The 21,797-nt window shown below is 35.0% G+C and overlaps 1 protein-coding gene across 2 annotated transcripts in view; it reads left to right on the forward strand.

The window, feature by feature from the left end:
• Positions 1-16,303, forward strand: part of Gria4 (glutamate ionotropic receptor AMPA type subunit 4) — a 368,088-nt gene extending 351,785 nt beyond the window's left edge. The window contains exons 15-17 of one of the 2 annotated variants that reach the window (XM_028771311.1): positions 3,304-3,418; positions 11,889-12,023; positions 15,174-16,303. In XM_028771311.1, coding sequence (XP_028627144.1) covers positions 3,304-3,418; positions 11,889-12,023; positions 15,174-15,338 — 415 coding nt within the window. In that variant the 3' untranslated portion in view covers positions 15,339-16,303. Of the gene's footprint in view, positions 1-3,303; positions 3,419-9,150; positions 9,266-11,888; positions 12,024-15,173 lie in introns of both variants that reach the window. The other variant, XM_028771310.1, reaches the window with a different exon arrangement.
• Positions 16,304-21,797: the final 5,494 nt, after the last annotated feature.

Consider the following 21,797-nt stretch of genomic DNA (forward strand, 5'->3'; position numbering starts at 1 on the left):
ATTTTTAATAGAAAAAGCTTGTTTGCATTAGACTCTGCAAAGTGAGTAAGTGCAAGTATTTCCTTCTTAGATCCCATTCAGCACTTGGGTCTATGTAGCTTTTCAAATAAAAACAAGAGAATCTGTTAGGATTATTGGCATCTTTGAAAATTAGGGCAGTGAGGTGATTTTCCAAAATCTGAAATTGGAGGGTAGTTTCAGGAATGAAAACCCTCAGCACTTTCCATAAACCCTGGGATTTATGCAACTGAACCTCACATCCCAAAGCAGTCACTTCCCCTAATCCTTGCTTCAGGGGAAGGTAATGGGAGACTTTTCTTATTTAAACTTTCCATGAGGCATAAAATGTAAGGCAAGTAAATAAGTTACTTAGGATTTATTTCAACCCACAAAGCCCATTGTGGGTTCTCAGATGAAGTTCTTCCCTCTAGCAAGAATGTAGCCAACTCTGTTTTTCTATCACCACCACCACCACCACCACCAGCACCCACCCACCCAGCCACCCCTCTCATTGTCTTTTAAGAAATCAGTTGTTTTCAAGTTGACTTTAAGTTGCATTTAATACAAGAGGTCTAATTAATGCACGAATCAGCCTCCAGTGTCTACTCTCCTCTTTTTGTTCGATATAATAACCATCAAAGATTTCTTGATGTGTAAGTAGGCAGGATATCCCAGACAATCAACAAGTGTTTCTGATATTGGAGACAATGTTTTAGAGACAATGACTGAAATATATGAATGGGTTTCCAAGGCAGTAATAAAGTACTTAACAGTAGAGATCTGCTCTCTGAGATCCTGACTGACCTAATGGTTTTTTTAGCCTCTGTAACCATGGTTACCACCTTTTCTTAGGGGCTTCTTTAACATCTGAACTGAATAAAAAGTACTTTCTAACAGTTCTAGTAAAATAATTAAAGAAATGTTACATATTGAATGTCATCTGATAATTGCTATTCTTACTACTATGTGAAAGTAATTAATTTCTTAGAACAAGTTCAAAATGATGCATATACATATAGTTTACTCTGAAGTTTAAATAGCAATCTGAGGAGGCTTTGAGACAGCACAAATCTATTACAAAGAAAATAACATTTTCTGTCATGTAGTTTTAGATTACCATGGATAAAATGGCATAATGAATACAGTCTCTAAATAGTAAGGGTCTTTAATGCCTTCTACACTCTATTACTGAAGAAAAGTAAATTATATTCATGATGGTATTAAGCAGACTTTACCAAGGACCACAGAAGACCAAAAAAAGTATGTGGATTAATTGTTAACTGGGCAGTTGTTTAATTATTGGTCAAGTGTTTATATCTTATCAAGCAAACATAGATGAATATTTGTATGTATGGATAGCAGTGTGAAACTAAATTGTTTTTACATGGCCTATTTGATTGTATTAGAAAGATATTATCTAAGAATAATTTTTGAAGAGAGCTTGATTCCAAACAATCTTCTCAACATACAAATTTATTTTTTTATTCATTCCTTTATTTTGCTTTTTTGTTTGTTTCTTTATTTTCTATTGTGCTGTGAAATTGTATCTGGATATTACTAATAACCCTGTTAAATAACCCTCTCATGAAATAGTTTTACTTTTAATCAAAAGAATGTATGAACCAATATATGAAATAATTGAGATACTACTGCATTCTAAAACCTCAAACTAATATGAATGTTCAAAGATTAAAGTATATAATAAGAATTTCTAAATAGAAGACTAACAGTTTAATTCACTGAAGTCAAATTTGCCAATTTCTTTAGGGTTTAGTTTTGAGGACCAAAACAAATTCGAGTAACTTTTTTCTTCACAATAGATCTTTTTAAATTAGAGATTCCTTATCTTTATGAAATGCATACATGCATTTTAATTTGGCCCTATTTGTGATAAAATTGTTTATAGAATGTTGTTCAATTTAGGAGATATGTTAATAATTTTATTCCACTAATGTAGCACTTCCTTCTGAATGTACAAACAGCTAACAATTTAATTAGCATATAGGAAGTGATAATCTAACTCTTGAACACGAATGTAGTTACCTCAGAGGAAGTATATGCTTTCCATATGGTTTGTCCTACCCAGAAATAGAAAAGCAGATCATTTATCTGAAATACAAGGAATATATATTTTAAGAGAATAAACACATGAACAAACAGTTTAATTTCAAATAGCCAAAACATGTTGTCAGACAGCTAAATGTCATTTTACTGGTAAATCATGCTAACCATGTATATGCTTGTTTTGTTTGACTAGTAATTCATTTGTCTTGAAGAAATTACCAAACTTAGTGCTTCGCAAACAGCACAGACAGAACATTTGTGTCCACATCTCCACAGTAGATAAAGCTTATCCTAAGACTGGTTAAGTGCTAGAAAGTCGTCTTGAAAGAGTTCATTAGTCATTTCCAAATCTTACTGTGAAAAAAGGAGAGATCAAATAAATGAAAGACAAAAGCGTATGACTCTTTTTAACAGCACTTGGAGAATAAAATACACTGTCAATATTCCTCCACAGAGAAACTAAAAGCAGAGAAAATCTTACCTAAAATGGTTTGGGTAAAGATTCACCATGATGTCCTGGAGTTCAATTGCTCAATTTAAATAGTCAAAATAGAATTGTGATTCTAATTTCTAAATTAAATCTAGTGACTAGAAACAAAGAAAAAAAGTTGATACAAGAACATCCCTAAGTGCCCTTAGTGTCTCCTCCCTAGATACTTCAGTCAGGGAGCCTGGAAATCTGCAGTTTTGAAAGAATTCAAAGCACTGAATCAATGACCCTACAAGTAATACAGAAAAGGAATAATAATCAAGCCATACTCTTTGTGATCAGGAACTGAGAATCTGAATTAGTAGCTGTTTTGTTGTTGTTGTTTTGTTGGTGATGAGTTTTTGTTTTTGTTTTATGACAGTTTGCTTTCCTTCAGGAAATGAATTTTTATTTCAGTCACTTTTGGGCCATTGACATTCTTAGAAGCAAAAGAATTAAAATGTAGTTACTTTAGTATTACTAAAAAATACAAGTTTACTACAGTTTTCCAAAAATAAAAAAAAAATGTAATCAATTATCATACACTAAGCAAACTGAGTAAATGTACAGCAGCATGCACTGCAGCCTGACTCCATTTGAATGAGGTGCAGTTGCCTTTTATTTGGACTTCTGTGTAAGGAGCTGCCAGATAGCAAAATGAGAGGTTTATTTAGCATCTGTGGGAAGCTTACAAAAAAGCTAAGTCCTCATTCCTTCTAACATCTTAACAGCTCTACAGTTTCTTACAAAATATGTTTTATCGTTTCAAGAAATGCTGTTAACCTCGCAGTTTTAAAACTGAATGAACAAGGCCTCTTGGACAAATTGAAAAACAAATGGTGGTACGACAAAGGAGAATGTGGCAGCGGGGGAGGTGACTCCAAGGTTAGCCTCAATGTCACCAAGAGCGGGTAAACAGTATGTTAAGTAATAGGTGCATCTGCTGGGAGACATATGGTAAACTCGTCCATAGATGGACTGTCAGTCAAACCCCTTCACAAACTCAAGTATGCAATTACTGTCAAAGCAAAAATATTGGCAACGATTACTAGTTTGCTGACGTACTCACAAGCTCAATGGTAAAAAATGTGGGAAACTCTGGCTTTACAGCAGTGGGCCCTGTGAAAGTGGTTTTGGAAGAAGAAAGTTTCTGAGAAAGTAATGATAGAAAAAAAGGGTGAAGTTGATTTGTTTTCCACATTAATGTTTGGCCAGACTTCTGCCAAATGTTTCCAATTAAAAACAATAACGTGACTCCACCTTGATTTGTCTAGAGTTCCAACCAGAAAACTTTCGCAGACAAAGAATTACAGTGCACCAGTGCAAAAGTAGTTACATGGTTTATGTAATGTTTTTCATGAATGGATGAAGCAGAAAATAGTAAGACTACAAAGTAATCTTACCACATCTTTGTCTTTACTTCACACATACCATACATAATTCCTGCTTCATCATTTTTTTAACTTCTTATTAACTTCTTAAAAAAATAAGGTGTATAATTAAGTGATATTCTAACTTGTGACCTCGAAGAATATCACCCCTACCTTCCTCTGTCTCTGTCTCTATCTCTCTATATATAACAGTGTCATCTATATCTGTAACTGTGTTTACAGATGAAGAAAACAACAAAATAGAAAAATTCTGACTGAGAAACTACCTTCAACTCATTAAAAACTTAATCAAAACTTTAAATTATACCTTTAAAATCATATGGCTGGACTATAATTTTTCTCACTAGACCATCTAAACTTGAGTAGGATCTGTATTTTCAATGAGTAGCTGTCTACATATCTGCAGGTCTCCCCACCCTGATCCCAGTCTTAAAAAACTCTCAAACTGAGTTCATTAATATTTTCCTATAATAACCAGCCGTACTGTAGAAGGGGAAAGAGTAAATATTTTGCCACCATTCCATGCACCATCTCTCTTAATCCTCTCATTGTTCTCTGATCCTAATTAATTGGTAAAGAAAGCACAAAGTCCAAGCAGCTTGCTCGCGAACTCTGAACACTTCATAACTACAGATGGCATTTATGTGGAAAAGAAGTGGAATAGAGTAAGAGATTGAGGAGGTGAGAACCAAACCAGAGAGATTAGATTATGAGAAAAGACGAGAACAGTAAGAAGTCATGTTTGCTTTCTTTGTAACAGCCTGCTCTTTTAAGAACCAATCAGACCCTCAAAACTTAATCTAGCCTCCAGAAAGCTAATATAGTCTTTCAACAACTCAGATCCCTTACAACTACACAGACCTCTTAAAGGACCCTCCACTTCAGTGCAATTACATTAAAGCTTTAAGCCTCAAATAAATTTTAAGAGAACACATTTATATTATACACACTTATATTATACAATTAGCTCAAAGTGTAGTGAATAAATTAATTTTATTTTGAACTCAAACGTCCCTAGAATTTTCAAATGGTTTTCATAAACATATACATATATTTATATATCAGGAAGAAAGTATTCCTGTGTGAAAATTAGAAATGTCAGAAAATATACTACACCAGCAACAGAAAACTTAAAATGTATATGTTGGGATTAGAGAGATGTGTCAGAAGTTAAAAGCACTGGTTGCTCTTCCAGAGGACCAGGGTTCAATTCCCAGCACCCATATGGCAGCTCACAAGTGTCTATAAGTGCCAGTTCAAGAGGATTGGACAGGCAAAACATCAGTGCACATAAAAATACATACATACATACATACATACATACATACATACATATTTTTAAAAGTACATGTTATGTGGTCAGAAATTTCTGTTTGAATAGTTTATAATCACAAGCCTTCAGACAGTATAAAGATGCTTTATGAATTAATTTTTTCTACAAATATGATTATCAATCCTATTTTAGGGTAAGAAAAAGACTGTCTAGAGAAAAACATGGAAAACAGAAATATGTGTATGCTAGGAAAATCTACACAACAAAAATCATTATGACTTTATTAAATGAGGGGTTCAAAACTGTGTCAGTGAGTTGGAGAGACTGTTTGGTGTATCACAGACCTGAGTAAGCTTGTGTGGTCTGGTCATAATCATTGGTCTAACTTTAGGAGTCCTAAAAGCAAACCTTTTATTCCCTTGCTGTATATTGTCATAGTTTTCATAAAGATGAACTAGAAAATTATGTTCTAAACCACTATTTTTGGTATTGCCAGAGAACTTTCCAAAGTGTTGTAAAATTTGACATAAAATACTCACTTAAAATGAAATTATAGTATGTTCTGTTTTCCCATGGGAGTTTAGTTTCCATATTCATTCAAGGCTTATCACCGAAAGAATAAGGACATTGCAATCTGAATGTTAATAATACCCTACTACGAATTCATGAGAAAAGATAATATTTAAAGATCCTAACCTAACTTAGGTCAGAGCAAATTACCTGGTAGTGCTTATACATTTAAAATTCACTCTGTATCTTCTTCAAGTAACTACTGTTCTTTTGAAACTTACCTCTTTTCTACTGTTTTACTTGATCTCCTTCAAAAGAGATAAAATAAGGATTAAAAGTGATAAATGGAAAAAATCAGCAAGTTCCAAAGCATCAGTTAAGGGTATAAACTACAGATATAAAATAAATAGATAGATGATAGATAGATAGATAGATAGATAGATAGATAGATAGATAGATAGATAGATAGATAGATAATAGATAGATGATAGATAAAACCAAATCCACAGAGGTCTCCAAACAAACTATCCAAAATTTGACTGATTTGGTTTTGAGATACAAATCTTAATAGATGACTTGGTTTGTCATCTGGGAAGAAGAAATCATAACCATAGCCTGTCCCACACACAGGAAGGTTTCTGTGAGGAAAGAATTGATCCAGCTTGCTTTTGCAGGATTGTAACTGGATGGGGGTAATTGAAATTCTCAGCTTCCAGTCAGCTGGAAACATTAGAGTTCTAGTTTAATTGAACAGTGTGGCAGCACCTACAGAGAGAAAGAGGCATACTCCCTGTCTTTTCCCTCAAGGAACTTACAGTTTAAGACAATCAACAACAGAACTACTGAGAGCTCCTGGAGCAGCTTGGCTGTCACAGACTATAGCTACACAGAAATCAGTGCCTGACGCCCATTCCTAACACTGAAGCTCTGACTACAGTAAGCTCCAGCCATAAAAGTTTAACAAGAGTTGTAAGAGAAAGGATTTTTATCTTCCAGGGAAAACAGCAGATGAGAAATCATATGCAAATAAAATCTAGTTTAAAAATCCTTTCCTTGTACTAATATTATTGTAAAACTATTTTTGATCATTATGAAAATTTAGACCCATCCTTAAGAGTGAGTAAAATTACAAATGCATTTATTGACAGGAGACCAGTAAAAATATGGATGACAATGTGTAAAACTTTTTGTACAAGCCAATATCTGTATGCGGTTTTAAGTCTTGACTTTAAGATTTTTGGCAATGTTCTATATCTATCATTATAGAACTAACAACAGCTATATAATGAGTATCTTTTGTATTTCTGTGCTTTAGTGTCACACATACAGATATATACATGAATGTGAACATTCGTAAAAATCATGTAGTGGATATAATCCTTAAATTATAGATTCCTGGGAATTATATTCCACCGCATAATTCCTCTGTTTCAATTTGGCCTTTGCTTGAAAGCAGTTGATGCCTGATTTTAAATTTTATACTTATAAGACACTTATTCTCTGATGCTAAAACCATGGAAATGAATGCAAGACTAAGAGACAGTCATAGAAAAAAATTATTCACAAGCAGAAAGGCTGTGATAGAGAAGAAAGCATTAGTCACCCATCTCTTGAAAAGGGCTCTCCTGGGATCACATGCCTTCCTTCATATGTACACTTCCTCTGGGTGAATATTAGATATAGCTAGTAATAAATATCTGATATCTGGACTGCCAGTGTAACGTCACCCTCTAAAACCAAGCTACTTGGGCGAGTAGCAGAAGAGACAACGAAGCAGGGGAAAGAGAGAGGGGATAGAGGGAACGCTTACATGCAGAGAGTAGAGGAAAAGTGGCAATAGTCCTCATCTAACCCACAAATGCTGCCGTTAGCTCTTCTAGAAGGAAGTTAAAAGAGAGACTACTTTCATATCCCACATCGTTTGTTTTCCGTATCTAAATCCTCTATTTCTCAATCCAACCCATTCAAACATGCATTGCATTGTATTATAATTTGTCTATCATGTGTTGGATACTTTTTAGGCTTTGGAATGTTAACTTGAAGTCCTAAACATTTTTTTTTTAATATTAGTAATGGTAGCACCAAGGCAGTAGAGTTGCCAGACATTAAAGATTCCCAGGAAATACAGATCTCAACACACATAAATCCTATATAGTACCAATTCCAAGAAAAAAAAAAACTGATCTTCTATATAATCCTCTAACTAATTTAATTGAGCCAGTTGGTATTTTGGTAAGTACTATTTTAGGAAGAGAATAAGTTTCAGGCCCTTATTATCACGGAGTTCAGAGGACTGAGCTGAGCTCTGGGGATCCTAAGTGTGCATACAGCTAGACTGGTATAAACAACAAGGCCTAGATCAACTGAGTTCACTTCAGCACCGCTAATGAGCCTATTCTAAAGTACAACTTTTAATAGAGGTTTAAATTATTGCAGATTTTTAACCACTAAACAGCTAAAACTTCAGGATCATGGCAAATACTGATTATTTTTTAAACAGAATAAACCTACACCATAGTAAAATTTTATGACACTGTTCAAAAGCATGCTTATTTTTGATCATATTTTATTCCACATGAAAAAAATGAACTATGATTAGAGGGGAACTGATTTTATTATAAATTTGTACAAACAATTTTTAACAAAATTTTTGACTCTTTGATGTATTTTTAAGTAAAAACCTATGAAGCCAGACTATCACATGCCAAGGTTGGATAATGCCCAGCTATTTAGTTGTTAAGCCGTTTTTAATCTTGGAATCTTTATTTATTATCATTAATTTATTTGTAATAATTTAAAATTTTAGGCAGATGATTGCTTATTTTGATGTCATTTAGATTAAATACTGTAATTCAGAAAGAAAATACAAGCATAAGCTTATACTTTAAAATATCAACTGGCATATTTATCTTGTAAAGACCTTTACTACTTAAACTGGCCCCTGGTCAGCAATACTGGAGATACCCTTCCCCTCGTATGAAACTTACTATGGAGTCAATTCATTGATGGATACCATCCACGTAGTCGTAGGAAGTAAGTAAAAGCTCACTAGCTAAATCATAGCGGGTAGGGTGTAGCTTGATGCCACTTCTATTCTTTTTGAAGAAGAAAAGCATGCCGTTCCTGGATTCTGATTGCTTCTCACGTATATATGGGGGAAAATTACAATTGTTCATGAAATCCAACCAGGCCAATAGTTTTGGATTCACAGTAATTGCATACATTTTTATTTAAAAATCCTCCCTAGCAGCGTGTGCCTGTTACATAAAGCGATGGAGCAGGCCCCAGTTTTATGTCTGATTCCAAACCTGGGCCTACAGTTCAAGACATAGAGCCTACTGTGGCCTTTGCTCCGTCACTTTGCCATGCGATTCTAATGTAGTTTTACTTGAATAACATAAAATAACATATATAATGTTATTTATGTTATTTTCCACGTGAAGAACTCCTGTAAACCTTGCCGTTTTGAAACTCAGTGAGGCAGGCGTCTTAGACAAGCTGAAAAACAAATGGTGGTACGATAAAGGTGAATGTGGACCCAAGGACTCGGGAAGCAAGGTCAGTCGGTGCAGTTCGGGGCTCTTGTATGTCAAACGAACAGTAATGGGGAGCGATTATCCAACGTTTATGAAACTTTTAAACGCTGAACTTTTCTGTCTCCTTAGCCATTACCTAATTTAGAACTTAATGCCATAAATTTCAACCACAGAGCCTATCCATAGGCAATAAAACTGCTTCCCAGTAGGAAAGATTTAAAATAAACTAAATTAACTCAAATATATATAAAATAATAGCAATATCAATATTGATTTCAAACTTATTTATCACTAATCTTTGTCAGGTTTCTTTTTTGATAAAGAGACGATAAAATATGTATTTTAAAAGTTGGTTCTCAAAACAGGAAATGGGAAACTTATCAGCAGTTATGGGGGAGGTCAATATATTAAATAACACTCAGGGTCATATGACTACACTGCCAAGCATTCTGCTTTATTTCAAATTTCTGTTTTGACAGATCAATAAAATGAACCTCCACATCTATTCACTCAAAATACGTTATTTCAAAACTCAGTATTAACACTGCATTTCCACAAGTTCTAAGGTCCTTTGTCCATGAATTTATCTTTGGAGATTTGCTTATTTTTATTTTGTATGCATGTTTATTTGCATGCATGTATGTTTCTGCATTCTCAGATCCCAGAAGCAGGTATTGGATGCCCTGGAACTGGATTTGCAAACAGTTGTTAGCTGTATTTCTATTCTGGAAAACCAACCCAGGTCCTTTGGAAAGTGCTCTTAACCACAGACCATCTCCTCAGTCCCTGCTTGGGAATTACTTACAGAGCAAGGCAGAAACATATAGACTGAGTCTGGGAAGTACAAAGTTACACATTTATTATCATTCGAAAAAAACCAATTTTATCATTGATTCAGTATACATAATAGAATATATTTAAGAGAGGCCAGATGATGCACATGTTTAAAACCAGCATTCAAGATATATGTATTACCTAAGCCATAATTGAAGATTTTTTTAAATTTTTTTTAAATTTTTTTAAAATTTTTTTTGTATACCGTATTGTAGAAAGAAAGCAAATTCGTAGTTATTGTAAGACATTGAAACAAGTGACTGACTAACATTTGGGGAGTTTGTATTAATTCTAAGAAACAAAGTCAGACTAAAAGGTCATTTTTCAGAACTTACACATATTTAATCATTATTGTCTGCCTTTGAACAAATGTGGAGTAAGACAAGCCTGGCCAAATAATAAACTGTCACCTTGTATCCTGTTGTAAAGTAAGATAAATGCACATGATTAAAACCAAGTTACCTTAAAATAACATGGCCAAGCAGACAAATGCATATATAAAAAAGATGTATGCATCACTTGAATTAAATAATTTCCTAATATAACTACTGAAGAACTTGAACCAGATTTTGCATGGAAGGTTTTCTAGGATATATGATGGCTGCAGAACACTCTTTAGGTCATCCTAAGTCTTTTTTGCATTAATGTATATATATATATATATATATATATATATATATATATATATATATATACAGTTTGTGGTAATTCTTTTTAGTTATTGTCACAATTTAATATCTCCTAATCATCTGTTTGTCTATTTCTACATCTGAAAATAAGGGAATACTATAGTGAGAATCTGAACTATAATATACCTAAAATATTAACTGTTAAGCATTTTAACTGGCAATGAAGTTTTTAATCCATAAAATAAGTATAAATATGTAAAATAAATAAAATATAAACATAAATAATTTGTTTCTAAATTTGTATATATTTCATTAAAATTTATTTTTAAAAAGCTGGAAGTGGTGACATATATCTGTAACGCTAAAACTTGAGAGATCGAGGCATGAGAATCAGGAGTCAAAGTTCGCTTCAGCTGCAGAGTATACAAACCTAGACTACATGAGACCCTGACTCAAAAAGAACGTTAAATTAAATTAAAATTTAAAAGTAGTATAATACTTCCTGTATATTGTATTATATATTATTGTATCTTTTATATACAATAGTATATTACATATACTATTGCTAAGTAGTATATAAAACTCAAAATTAATATTGTTCAGTATGTTTGTGGATACACTGGAAGGATAAATAATGCATGCCCTGGTGCCGTATTATTTACACATGCTTGATAAGTTAATGATGAATAGTATCATACTGATGATTTAAAGAACCTTAGTAATATAAAGCTAGGAAATTCGGAATGATAACGATTCAAGAGAAATATTAAACACTAAAATGATCTTTTAAAGGATTTAAAGCCCAAAGACTTTCTTTTTCATATTTTGAGTATGACATGTTTAAAGTCTATATAAGTCTTCTTATGTCTCCCTATGTAAATATATGGATGCTTACATATGGTTAAGTGTAGTGCTTTTCATTGCATATTTAGTAATGATAAAATGTTTGGGTTTTTATGGAATGTAATTATATGTAATTTATTGGTAATTATCATAATTTTCTTCTCCCAAGAGCAATAAGCTTTATATTTAAATCTATAAACCTGCATCAGTGACATACCTGTAAATAATTCTCAGCTAAATTAAAGATTTACTTCAATTGACTATTTAGACTTCATGTGTCCCTTTCCCTTTTGGATGTGACATTCCCATAGTTAACTGCTGTGTCTTTATCCTTTCTAGGACAAGACGAGCGCCTTGAGCCTGAGCAACGTGGCAGGCGTCTTCTACATTCTGGTTGGCGGCTTGGGCTTAGCAATGCTGGTGGCTCTGATAGAGTTCTGTTACAAGTCCAGGGCAGAGGCGAAGAGAATGAAGGTGGCAAAGAGTGCACAGACTTTTAACCCAACTTCCTCGCAGAATACCCACAATTTAGCAACCTATAGAGAAGGTTACAACGTATATGGAACCGAAAGTATTAAAATTTAGGGGTAGGACTTAGGGCCTACGCCAGTGAGCGGGGGATGCATCCTGTGAACGCGGTGTCGTGACCTGTCTGTCCTGTGGTGGTATTGCTTGCTTCTGATTAGAGCTTTCTATTTTTGACATTTTCAGTGCACAGTGGTTCTGTTTTTTTGTTGGCTGCAGATGTTCTGTTTTAAACTTTATGTTGCCAATAGATATCTGCATTGCAATGGTCAGAAACATGAAAACATATCAGAATTGCTCCCCCAAAATGATGTAAACAGCATGATTTCCCTAAAATTGAGAGAATTAGAAATTAGATTTAAGCTTTCCTAAACAGAGACAGAATAAATTGCTATGACAACTCATAAATGCTAAGAATATAAGAGCAAAACCTATTTTAAATGATCAAAAACCTAGAGATTTTCCCATTTTTGATAAAGTAGCAAAGTAAAAAAATAATACATATAAAGAATCCAACCCATAATAAGGATTACATGAATTTTAGCCCCCATCTCACCCGCATTCCATTTGCCATTCATCTTCCTATATCTGAAAGTATCACGCCCTGTTGCTTTTTCATCTAACAGTAATCCTAAGGCCAGATAAGGAGACAGACATTACTGCCAGAATTGTGGATACGATGCACATTTATTAGATGAGCTTCAACTTATAAAAAGTCTCTCTCACACACATATTCATATATATATGAAAGATGTAAGGAAAAACAAAAGATTGCATTGAGTTATTATACATGTTTTCCATTTTGTTTCTCTTTAAGAAAATGTCATCCACACTTATACTCTCTGATCCTGTCACAGTAAAAATGATATGCATTCAGGAGAACACAGGAGGAACTTTCCTGTTTCAGAATCTAAACATCTACATCTTTCCTTTAATGATCAAAAGTGCTTTTAAAACAAAACCTTAGTGGACTTGATTTTGGTATTGCTCTTCAAAAATCAGAACTCAAACAAAGCCATTTTTTATTTGTTCTGATTGCATAATAAATTAGTCTTTAAACCTTAAAGAAACAGTGAGTACTTGAGGCAGCTAAAAGTCAAGACAATAAATATAATTTAGTAACATGTACATCTGAGGTTATATGAGGAAAATGTAATTGATTTGATATTTATTGACATAGAAACTTCTGAAAACGTTATGTTTTGAAAGGAAAGACTGAAGCCATTCCAGATCATCTAGTATTAACTACTTCTCTCCATCTTCTAGAAAGCTATGGCTGAACACAATTGCACAGAGAACTACACTGTGTTTTTTCTCCATTTTGTGAAAATATAAAAAACTAAGCCCTGAGTTCCCTCAGATGAAAACACAGTAAGCACACCTTCTGATAAGGTCAGGAGCTTTGAGAGAAATCATTTGAACATTCATGGAAATAATCAAACTGATTTTCTGTAAGAGTTGTCAGCCATTAAGAAAATGCTTTTATCCTAATTTTTGCTGAGTTGAAGAGAGATTTTCAAAATGTAGGGATAATACCTGACCTGTGTCATTTGGAATGAATTCTGCTATCAATTTTATACTATACCTTATTTTTGTGTTACTAAAACTGAATTTCTTATTAATTCCAATCATTGGAGAGAGAGAGACAGAGAGAGACAGAGAGACAGATATACACACGCTCATAGATACAAAGAGATATATATACACACAACTAATAGTAAGTGAAGGTAACTTTTACAAATCAGATTTTGATTTCAAGGGACTAATGGAAGCAAATCAAGTAAGAGTGCTATTTTCCCCCTAAAGTTCCCATTATATGCCAAACTATTCTAAACATAAAAGCAACTGATATTTCTATAAAGTCGTATCCTAAGTCCTTGTTAGGAAAACAGGTATTCATCTTCACTACAGTCACTTGGACAACTATTCGATGTGCCTTTTATTTTAATTACAGTTAATGACTACACACAATTTGAGTTGAGCTTTTGTTGTCACCAAGGTGAATGACTTTAACCATTTTCACTAAAACAGCTTTTCATACAATAATTAATTTCATTAACATGCAACTAGGCTAACACAATTTCCAGAGCATATCAAACACTGGAATAGAATTTCCTAAAGAATTAGATAAATTTTAGTTCACAATAAACAAGCATATTATATGCAAGAGAAGTGGAGGTCCTAGTCACTACACAGCTTATGGGACATCTCCTTTACCTTATTTTCCTCTTCTTAACACTGGTATTTATTTGGTAGGAAAGCTCAGGAGGCAATAAATACACAATAAATACACATGATCACAGAGTCTCCTTCTCTTCTAAATAGTGTTACCTTCTCCTACCTGAGAAGTTAGGAAATAAGGGGTTAGTGAGTGTTAAGAGGCCAGCCACCATTCTTTCAGCACTCCCATGTAGCCATTCCATTCCATGCATTGTCAATTATGCCTACCTGTGATGCACCTTCTTGAAACATAAACCTTAAACATGAACCTTGATTCCTAACAGGCATAGAGTGAACTATATGTCACTGTGCTGTTCTGAGTCATGTCTATAATTCGTGTGAATGAATGAAGGTGTGTGGATAGGTCTATGTGAGGAAAACAGGAAATGTGTGTGTGTGTGTGTGTGTGTGTGTGTGTGTGTGTGGTTTAGCAATTTGTCATGATTTAAGAAACCATTCTTTGCATCATAAAGAAAACATCTAACAAGAAAATATTATGATTTATAGAGTGTCAATCAAACACAAGAAAAGTTTTAAGCTTCTTTGAAAGTATTAGAGTGTAGAGACCAACAAGTGGAAAGAATCTTCCTATCCAGATTTGCTCAATAAACAAAACAAAACCAAAAACCAGATTTTATGATCATATAAATATCTTTTAAATATGTAGAACCTAAAACTTTAAGCTGATTAATTCTTCTCCAGCTGTATCTGAGTTTTTCTTTCCCTCATAAGCAATTTGCCTATGACCAAAAAGCACAGGGGAAAAAATGCAGATGTCTAATTATCGATATTTTGGTGTTTGATGTGCCACGTTTTGTTGAAGCAACAGAAATATCATAACACCTGGCATCCTCTCTGTTTCCTTTTCATGCAACCCAGCTGACTTTTTCCGAAGCCATAAGAAACAAAGCCAGGTTATCCATCACTGGGAGTGTGGGAGAAAACGGCCGTGTGCTGACCCCCGACTGCCCCAAGGCCGTACACACAGGAACTGCAATTAGACAAAGTTCGGGATTGGCTGTCATTGCATCGGACCTACCATAAAAACCAAAAAAATAATTGAGTGCCTTAATCAAACTGTGTTGGTGACTGATGGAAACGCAGCCCCGAGGGACAGGCCAAGCGTGGATCTTGGATAAACCCATCCTTTGGCTGAGAGCAGGAAAGACACACTGAGCGCCAGACAGAACCAGTGCATGAGTTCAGCACGGAAATGCAGACTCGGAATTTTTTTATCAGGAAAACTCACAATTTAGTTTTTTGGGGGGAGTGGGTGGGGTATATCTGGGATAGGTGTATTAACAGCAACAAATTTCACTTGACCGCACTTAAAACTAATCAGACTGGCCAGTTAGCGCATTAAACTGTGAAGTTTTTTCTCAAAAAGGTCTATGTCACCACAGCAAGAGATTCAACAGTTATTAGAGGTCAAGGAACCTGCTACCTGTGTCTCCAGAACACCCATATAATCGATGGAATAATCTGCAGATGAGACAAGCAGTCACTAAGATCTGATAAGAAAATAATAAATATGTAAATCCTGTGAAAAAAACAACAAAATTTAAAGAAAGTATTTACAGTTACTTTGGAAATAAAACAATACTGAAACATGCTTGCTTTTTAACCGAAGTAAATCCAGTAGAGGACAACACAATTGTTTTTTCTAACCATCTTAGGGAACAATACATTGCAATAATTGACAATAATGCCATCACTGTAATAAACTTTAGAGACTTTTTTTTAATGTAAAAGTTGTTGGTCACCTTGTTTCCTGTAACCTTCACTCTGTCACACAAGTTGGCTCATAGGCTGTGTTTGTCTATCAGAAACAAAAAGAAAAAACAAGTGAAGAAAATGTAGGCATGAAGTCATCCATCTGCAATGTAGAATTTAACAGACTACGGGTCACTCATGTTGTCAATATAATTTATAATCCTGTTCTATGTACAAAATTGTGGGTTTTTTACCCACCCAAAAGAATAAAACAACAATTTTTCTTACAGTATCTATCCATAGAGCTTAAATTTTTCCCTATGATTATTTGAGAAACCCGAAACTCCATAGGGGATTGTAGATGTCAAGGGATAGGCTGTATAAGAAAATGTAGCTTGTCTTTATTATTTCTGCTCACTTTTTCTAGATCTTGGGCTTATTTGTTAACAGATTTAGTTGTCAAAGGTAGAGTCCTTGAGTCTGGGAATGAACTACTGTTCTAAAACCAACACAACCTTCGTGGAAATTTTACTTGTCTCTATTTTGCTGCATAAAATTCAGTGTCTCTTGGGAATTCCCCCTCATTCCGATACTAAATTCTTTGAAGACACTGATAACAGTTTGGGGTAGACTACAGTTGAAAAACTCAATCCTTATTTCTACCCAGTAATTGTGAATAAAATTATACCATATTCATTTTTATGAAAACAAAGCCCTTATGATTCAAAAGATCTGCTTCATTTGAAATGACGAATGAGTTCAACGATACAGATTTTTTTTTAAAAAATGACAGATTGAAGGATCTTTGCAGAAAGCACAAGTTAGGATGACTCCCAAAATGTGACCTTGAAGGATGAGCCGAGTTTTCACAGGAGGCGGTGCTGATAAGATCCTAAGGGGCTAGCAGCACACGACGCCGCTCCTTTTGTCAGTGTCCCACGTACAAGGCTTGTGCAACAAGATGGCCTAGTGAGGGCACAGGGTGTGATGTCATTGGAAGCTCTGTCAGAAATATGGAGGATTGGTTTTCTTCCCTCAATGCTCACAATCCCCTTTCAACATCTGTGTGTCACTACAATGTAATCCTTATAACATATGTATGCACTGTCCCTCGGGAAAGGTCACTTCTCTGTTGATGAGCAAAGATTCATTTCACAACCTGAGCCCCTCCCTGGTGTCTTCCTCTTCTCTCACTCCTTCCCAAGCTCTCAGCCAGCAAATGGAACTCCACAGCACACGGATCGCGGCATCTATCCTCTCTGCGGTCTGTAGATCTCTGTCTTTACCTGACTCCCACACATCCTTCAGCCCTGAAATTGAATTGTATGTGTCCTGAGAAGATCTTCATGATCACCCACCACCCCTGCCCATGATACTGAGTTACGTGCCATTCTTAATGTTTCTTACCCATCACGGCACTCATCCTACTGCATTGCAATTGCCTGTGTACTTGTCTGTAAACTACTAGACTGTCAGCTCCTTGAGGGCAGGGACTGTGTCTATCTTGTTCACAGTTGTATCCCCAGCACTCAGCACAGTGCCTGGCATACTGTAGGTGCTTAATAAATATTTGTTGAATGAAAGAGTGAATTGAGTTGATTTAATTGAGGTTAAAAAAAAAGCCACCATATTTTCCCCTTAACAGTTCTGTGGTGGAAGTTAGGTATAGAGTGGGTTGAAATCAAATTGAATGTTGACTAAATAAAATTGGAAAAAAAGAAACACATTTAAGAGATTTAATAAATTTTATTTTTCTTTTCTTTTTTTTTAAATAGGAAAGTAAATTTTATTTGGCATATTATAAAGGGCAGTGGGCCTGGAAGTGTAAAGAGTACTACCTGAAGCGATTTGATATGTTCCCTAGATGGGCAGGTTCCCTGTTTAATTATAATTATGTAGCACAATTTATTTAGCTAGAATATTTTCAAGAAAATTAAGTGCTTCAGAACAAGGATGAAGCTTGGCATTTAGATACACTTTTAAAATAGCTGTCATTCAAGTTTGGAGTGGGTTTGGGTTATGTTAAGACTTCCATTTGTTTACAGCATAAGTAATTTTGGAAAAAAATAATAATTTTGACACTTCTCTGGAGACTTAGCAGCAGAATTGTTATTCTCAAAAGTTAACTCAAATGTGTGATTTTAAAATAAGTGAAACACCTAGAGACAAACAACCCCGGGCATCCCACTCAAACTAGAATTAGTGCATTGGCATGGAGACATCAGTGCTAACCTAAGAACTTTTCAAGAATACTTAGACAGAGTGTGGTGGCACATACTCACATACTGGAATGCAGAGACAGGCAGATGTGTGTGAGTTTGAGGCCAGGCTAGTTGTCTACAAGGGTAGTTAGTTGGGCCACCTGGGATAAACCAAGATTTAATATTTAAAGGCTAGATATAAGTCCTGGGCTTGCTGGTATAACACTTTGCCAGCATATGCAAGATCCTGACTTCAGTAACCAAAACTGTTAAAAAAAAAAAAATCCAACAAAAGGTACTCTGCTGCTGATTCCATCACAGACTTTTTCAACAAAGGGTCCTGGATTTAAATGTTTTTTAAGAAGTTTCCATGGGTACCTCTGAATTTAATATTTCTGTTGTAGAAACTAGGGGTTTGAGACACAAAAATGTTTTTAAATTGTTCAGTGTATTTGCTGTTTGTTTTTTTGTTTGTTTTGTTTTGTTTTAATTAAACTATTACATCCCCTTCTGGGTAAAAATAAAAATAAAACATGTGAAAATGAAAGCTGATGAAATGGCTTGTGTGTGTGCCATGCATGCCTGGGGACAACCGTTGTAAAGCTGGAAGGAGAACTGACTGCACAGAGTTGCCCTCTGGCCTCCATATATGCACTGTAGTATGCATGTCCTTACACACATTCATCATATACACATAATAATACTACATAAAAAAAAAGTTTAAGGCTGGAGAGAAGGCTCATTGGATAAGAGAACTGGCTGCTCTTCTAGAGGTTCTTAGTTCAACTCCCAGCAACTACATGGTGGCTCACAACCATCTATAATGGGATCCAATGCCCTCTTCTGGCACACAGGTGTGCATGCAAATAGAGCACTCACTCATATACATAAAATAAATAAATCTTTTTTAAAATTAAGTTTAAAACATTTGATTACACAGAGTGAAAGAACCCAGGTACTAAACAAGAAAAGGCAGTATGTAGTGAAACTAAATATTTCATGCAAAAATATCTTAGAGGCTCCACAAGCTAGGTAATCAATAGGCAGTGACTACTATGGGGAGACAGTCAGCCCTATAACTCATTGAAAATGTGTCTCAAAAATTCTACACTAATTTCAGGTTGAGCATGTATTTCGTGTGTGACACTTGGCTTTCCTACCTGTATAACTACTATTTAATTTGTTTCCTAAGGCACAGGAGGTGTTCGATATTTATTTGTCAGTGCTTAAGCACACCTTTTATTTTAAGTCACAATCAACAAAAATGTTCAAGACATTTTTCTCAGAAAGCAGAACTCTTCAACTTATATTGCCAAGATAGTAGTAACAGGAATAAAACCTAAACTAAATATGATACCTTGGAAAATCTCAGAGATGCTGTGGATTGATCTCCTTTGTGTTTTGTTTTGTTTTTAATAATACCATTCCAAAATGCATGTTTTCATACATAGCCACAACAGAGTTTTGTTTTCGGTCGTGAAAATTGCACTCTTGTTATTTGTAAAATCAAAGGCAAATGGAAAACATGATTTTCTTACATATTCCCTCAGCAAATGAGGCTTCTTTGAAGAGAGCTATTTTATGTAATGGTTATGATGTAATGAAAAGAGATTAGAGACAGAAACTGCATCTCAAATACAAAGAAAACTAAACTGCTTTCTGTGAAAGAAGAAAACCCTATTTATTCCTTTGTTTTGCTGTAGCTTTATTTGGTTTGAAAGTGGAGAAGAATTTGAAAACTAACAAGAGATAAAGGAACACTAAAATAAAGAGGTATGGATAAAATGAAAATATTTCTCCAGGTGGAAAGGTTAATTTTTTCCTTAAAGATTTTATTTCTATACTTAAGAACACATGGTAGGGGTGGGGTGCAGGGGGGGGATATACACAGTAAGTGCAGCACCCAAGTAGTCCAGAAGAGGGCATCACAGAGCCCCTAGTCTCAGAGTCACAAGAAGTGTTGAAAACTGGATTCCAGTCCTCTGAAAGAGCAGAAAGTGCAGAGCCATCTCTCTAGCACCAAACAAAAGGATTGTTTGCTTGTTTGCTTGTTTAAGAGAGAAGGGGTGCTGAGCTCCCAGTTCTCCCACTGTTAGATGTGGAATATCTAGTGTTTTCCTCATTGATGACGGGCATATCACCTTTAAAGCTCTGACAGGACACAAGCTGGCACCGTGCTTGTCTTGGAGGAAGGATACAAGGAGAATATTCCCAGTCACATGTTTGAGATGATGGTAAGAAATCATTTATCATTTCTGTATAGAAATAACTGTCAGCTCTTTGATGCTAGTTTTCCATTAATGTGAAAGCTTTAGACACTTTTTTAACAGAATTTAAAACAACTTAGTCTATACTTGACTCCATTTAGAAATTATTTTAATCTTTATATACATCAGACTGGTGTTGTTTCAAACTTCTAAATCATGGGATCTATCAGTCCTGGCTACCTGGCATTTCACAGAAATGTCCTTCCCACCCACTCCACTATCAAGAGTACATGGATTTACAATATTGGAACTGGGCTGTCACCTGAAGCTCAGCCTTATTGATCTAAATTAATCCATGTCATGTGTACAATCTCACATAAAGTCATCCCGTTCTCATTCTCCTCCACTTCTCCATCTCTATTTTGGTTAACCTCCACTAACTCTTGCTACCATTTTGATCATCAGTACAAAATGCAGAAACTCTTGGCATTCACAAACACTCACCATTACTCCATGTTCCACACAAACATAGAAGTTAAAGGAATGCCAATCCTTTAAATTATGGCTACACACACACACACACACACACACACACACACACACACACATCTTTATGAGCTAGAGATGCAGCTCAGTAGGTAAGAGCACATACTGCTTTTGCAGAAGACCTGAGGCTGGTTCTCAGTATCTGTATCATGTGCCTAACAAGTACCTCTAACTCAAGCGCTAGTGGGTTTCAACACTTTTGCTCCCCAAACACACATATACACATAAATGCACCCAAACAAACATACACATATCACTGAAAAATTTTTAAAAATCTTTAAAAAAATCTCTTTGTAGAAGTGTGTGCTGACAGACCACTGATGTAGTTGGCAGACAAAAGTACTTGCTGAGCAAGTTTGAAAATCTGAGTTTAATCCCTGAAACTCAGAGAGAAAAAGAGAACTAATTCCTAAAAGTTATCCTCTGAATTCCACTAGCAATTGACAACATGCATGCCCCCACATAGAGAGAGACATCATATACACATGCATACAAAAATTAAACTAATTTAAATATGTCATCAATAGAATGGTGGCTCACATCTGAAATCTCAGTATTGTGGCTAGAGAATTGTAAGTGTAAGGCCAGTCTGGACAACACAGCAAGTATAAGGCCAGCCTATTCTATTTAGCAAGACCTTGTCTTAAATAAGAAACAAAAAAATACAACAATAACAAAAAGGAAGGATGGCATCTATCCATCTAACTCCACTATTAAAATAAACTAATGAACTGCTTGCTTGTCCACATTGGTTACTCACTTCTACACAAACACTACATAGTCACTAAGGACATTGGAGTTTGACATTTCTATCTAGTATACCCCAAGGTCAATTG

Source organism: Grammomys surdaster, unplaced genomic scaffold (assembly GCF_004785775.1).
Source record: "Grammomys surdaster isolate TR1022 unplaced genomic scaffold, NIH_TR_1.0 206, whole genome shotgun sequence".
In the NCBI taxonomy this organism is placed as follows: Eukaryota; Metazoa; Chordata; class Mammalia; order Rodentia; family Muridae; genus Grammomys; species Grammomys surdaster.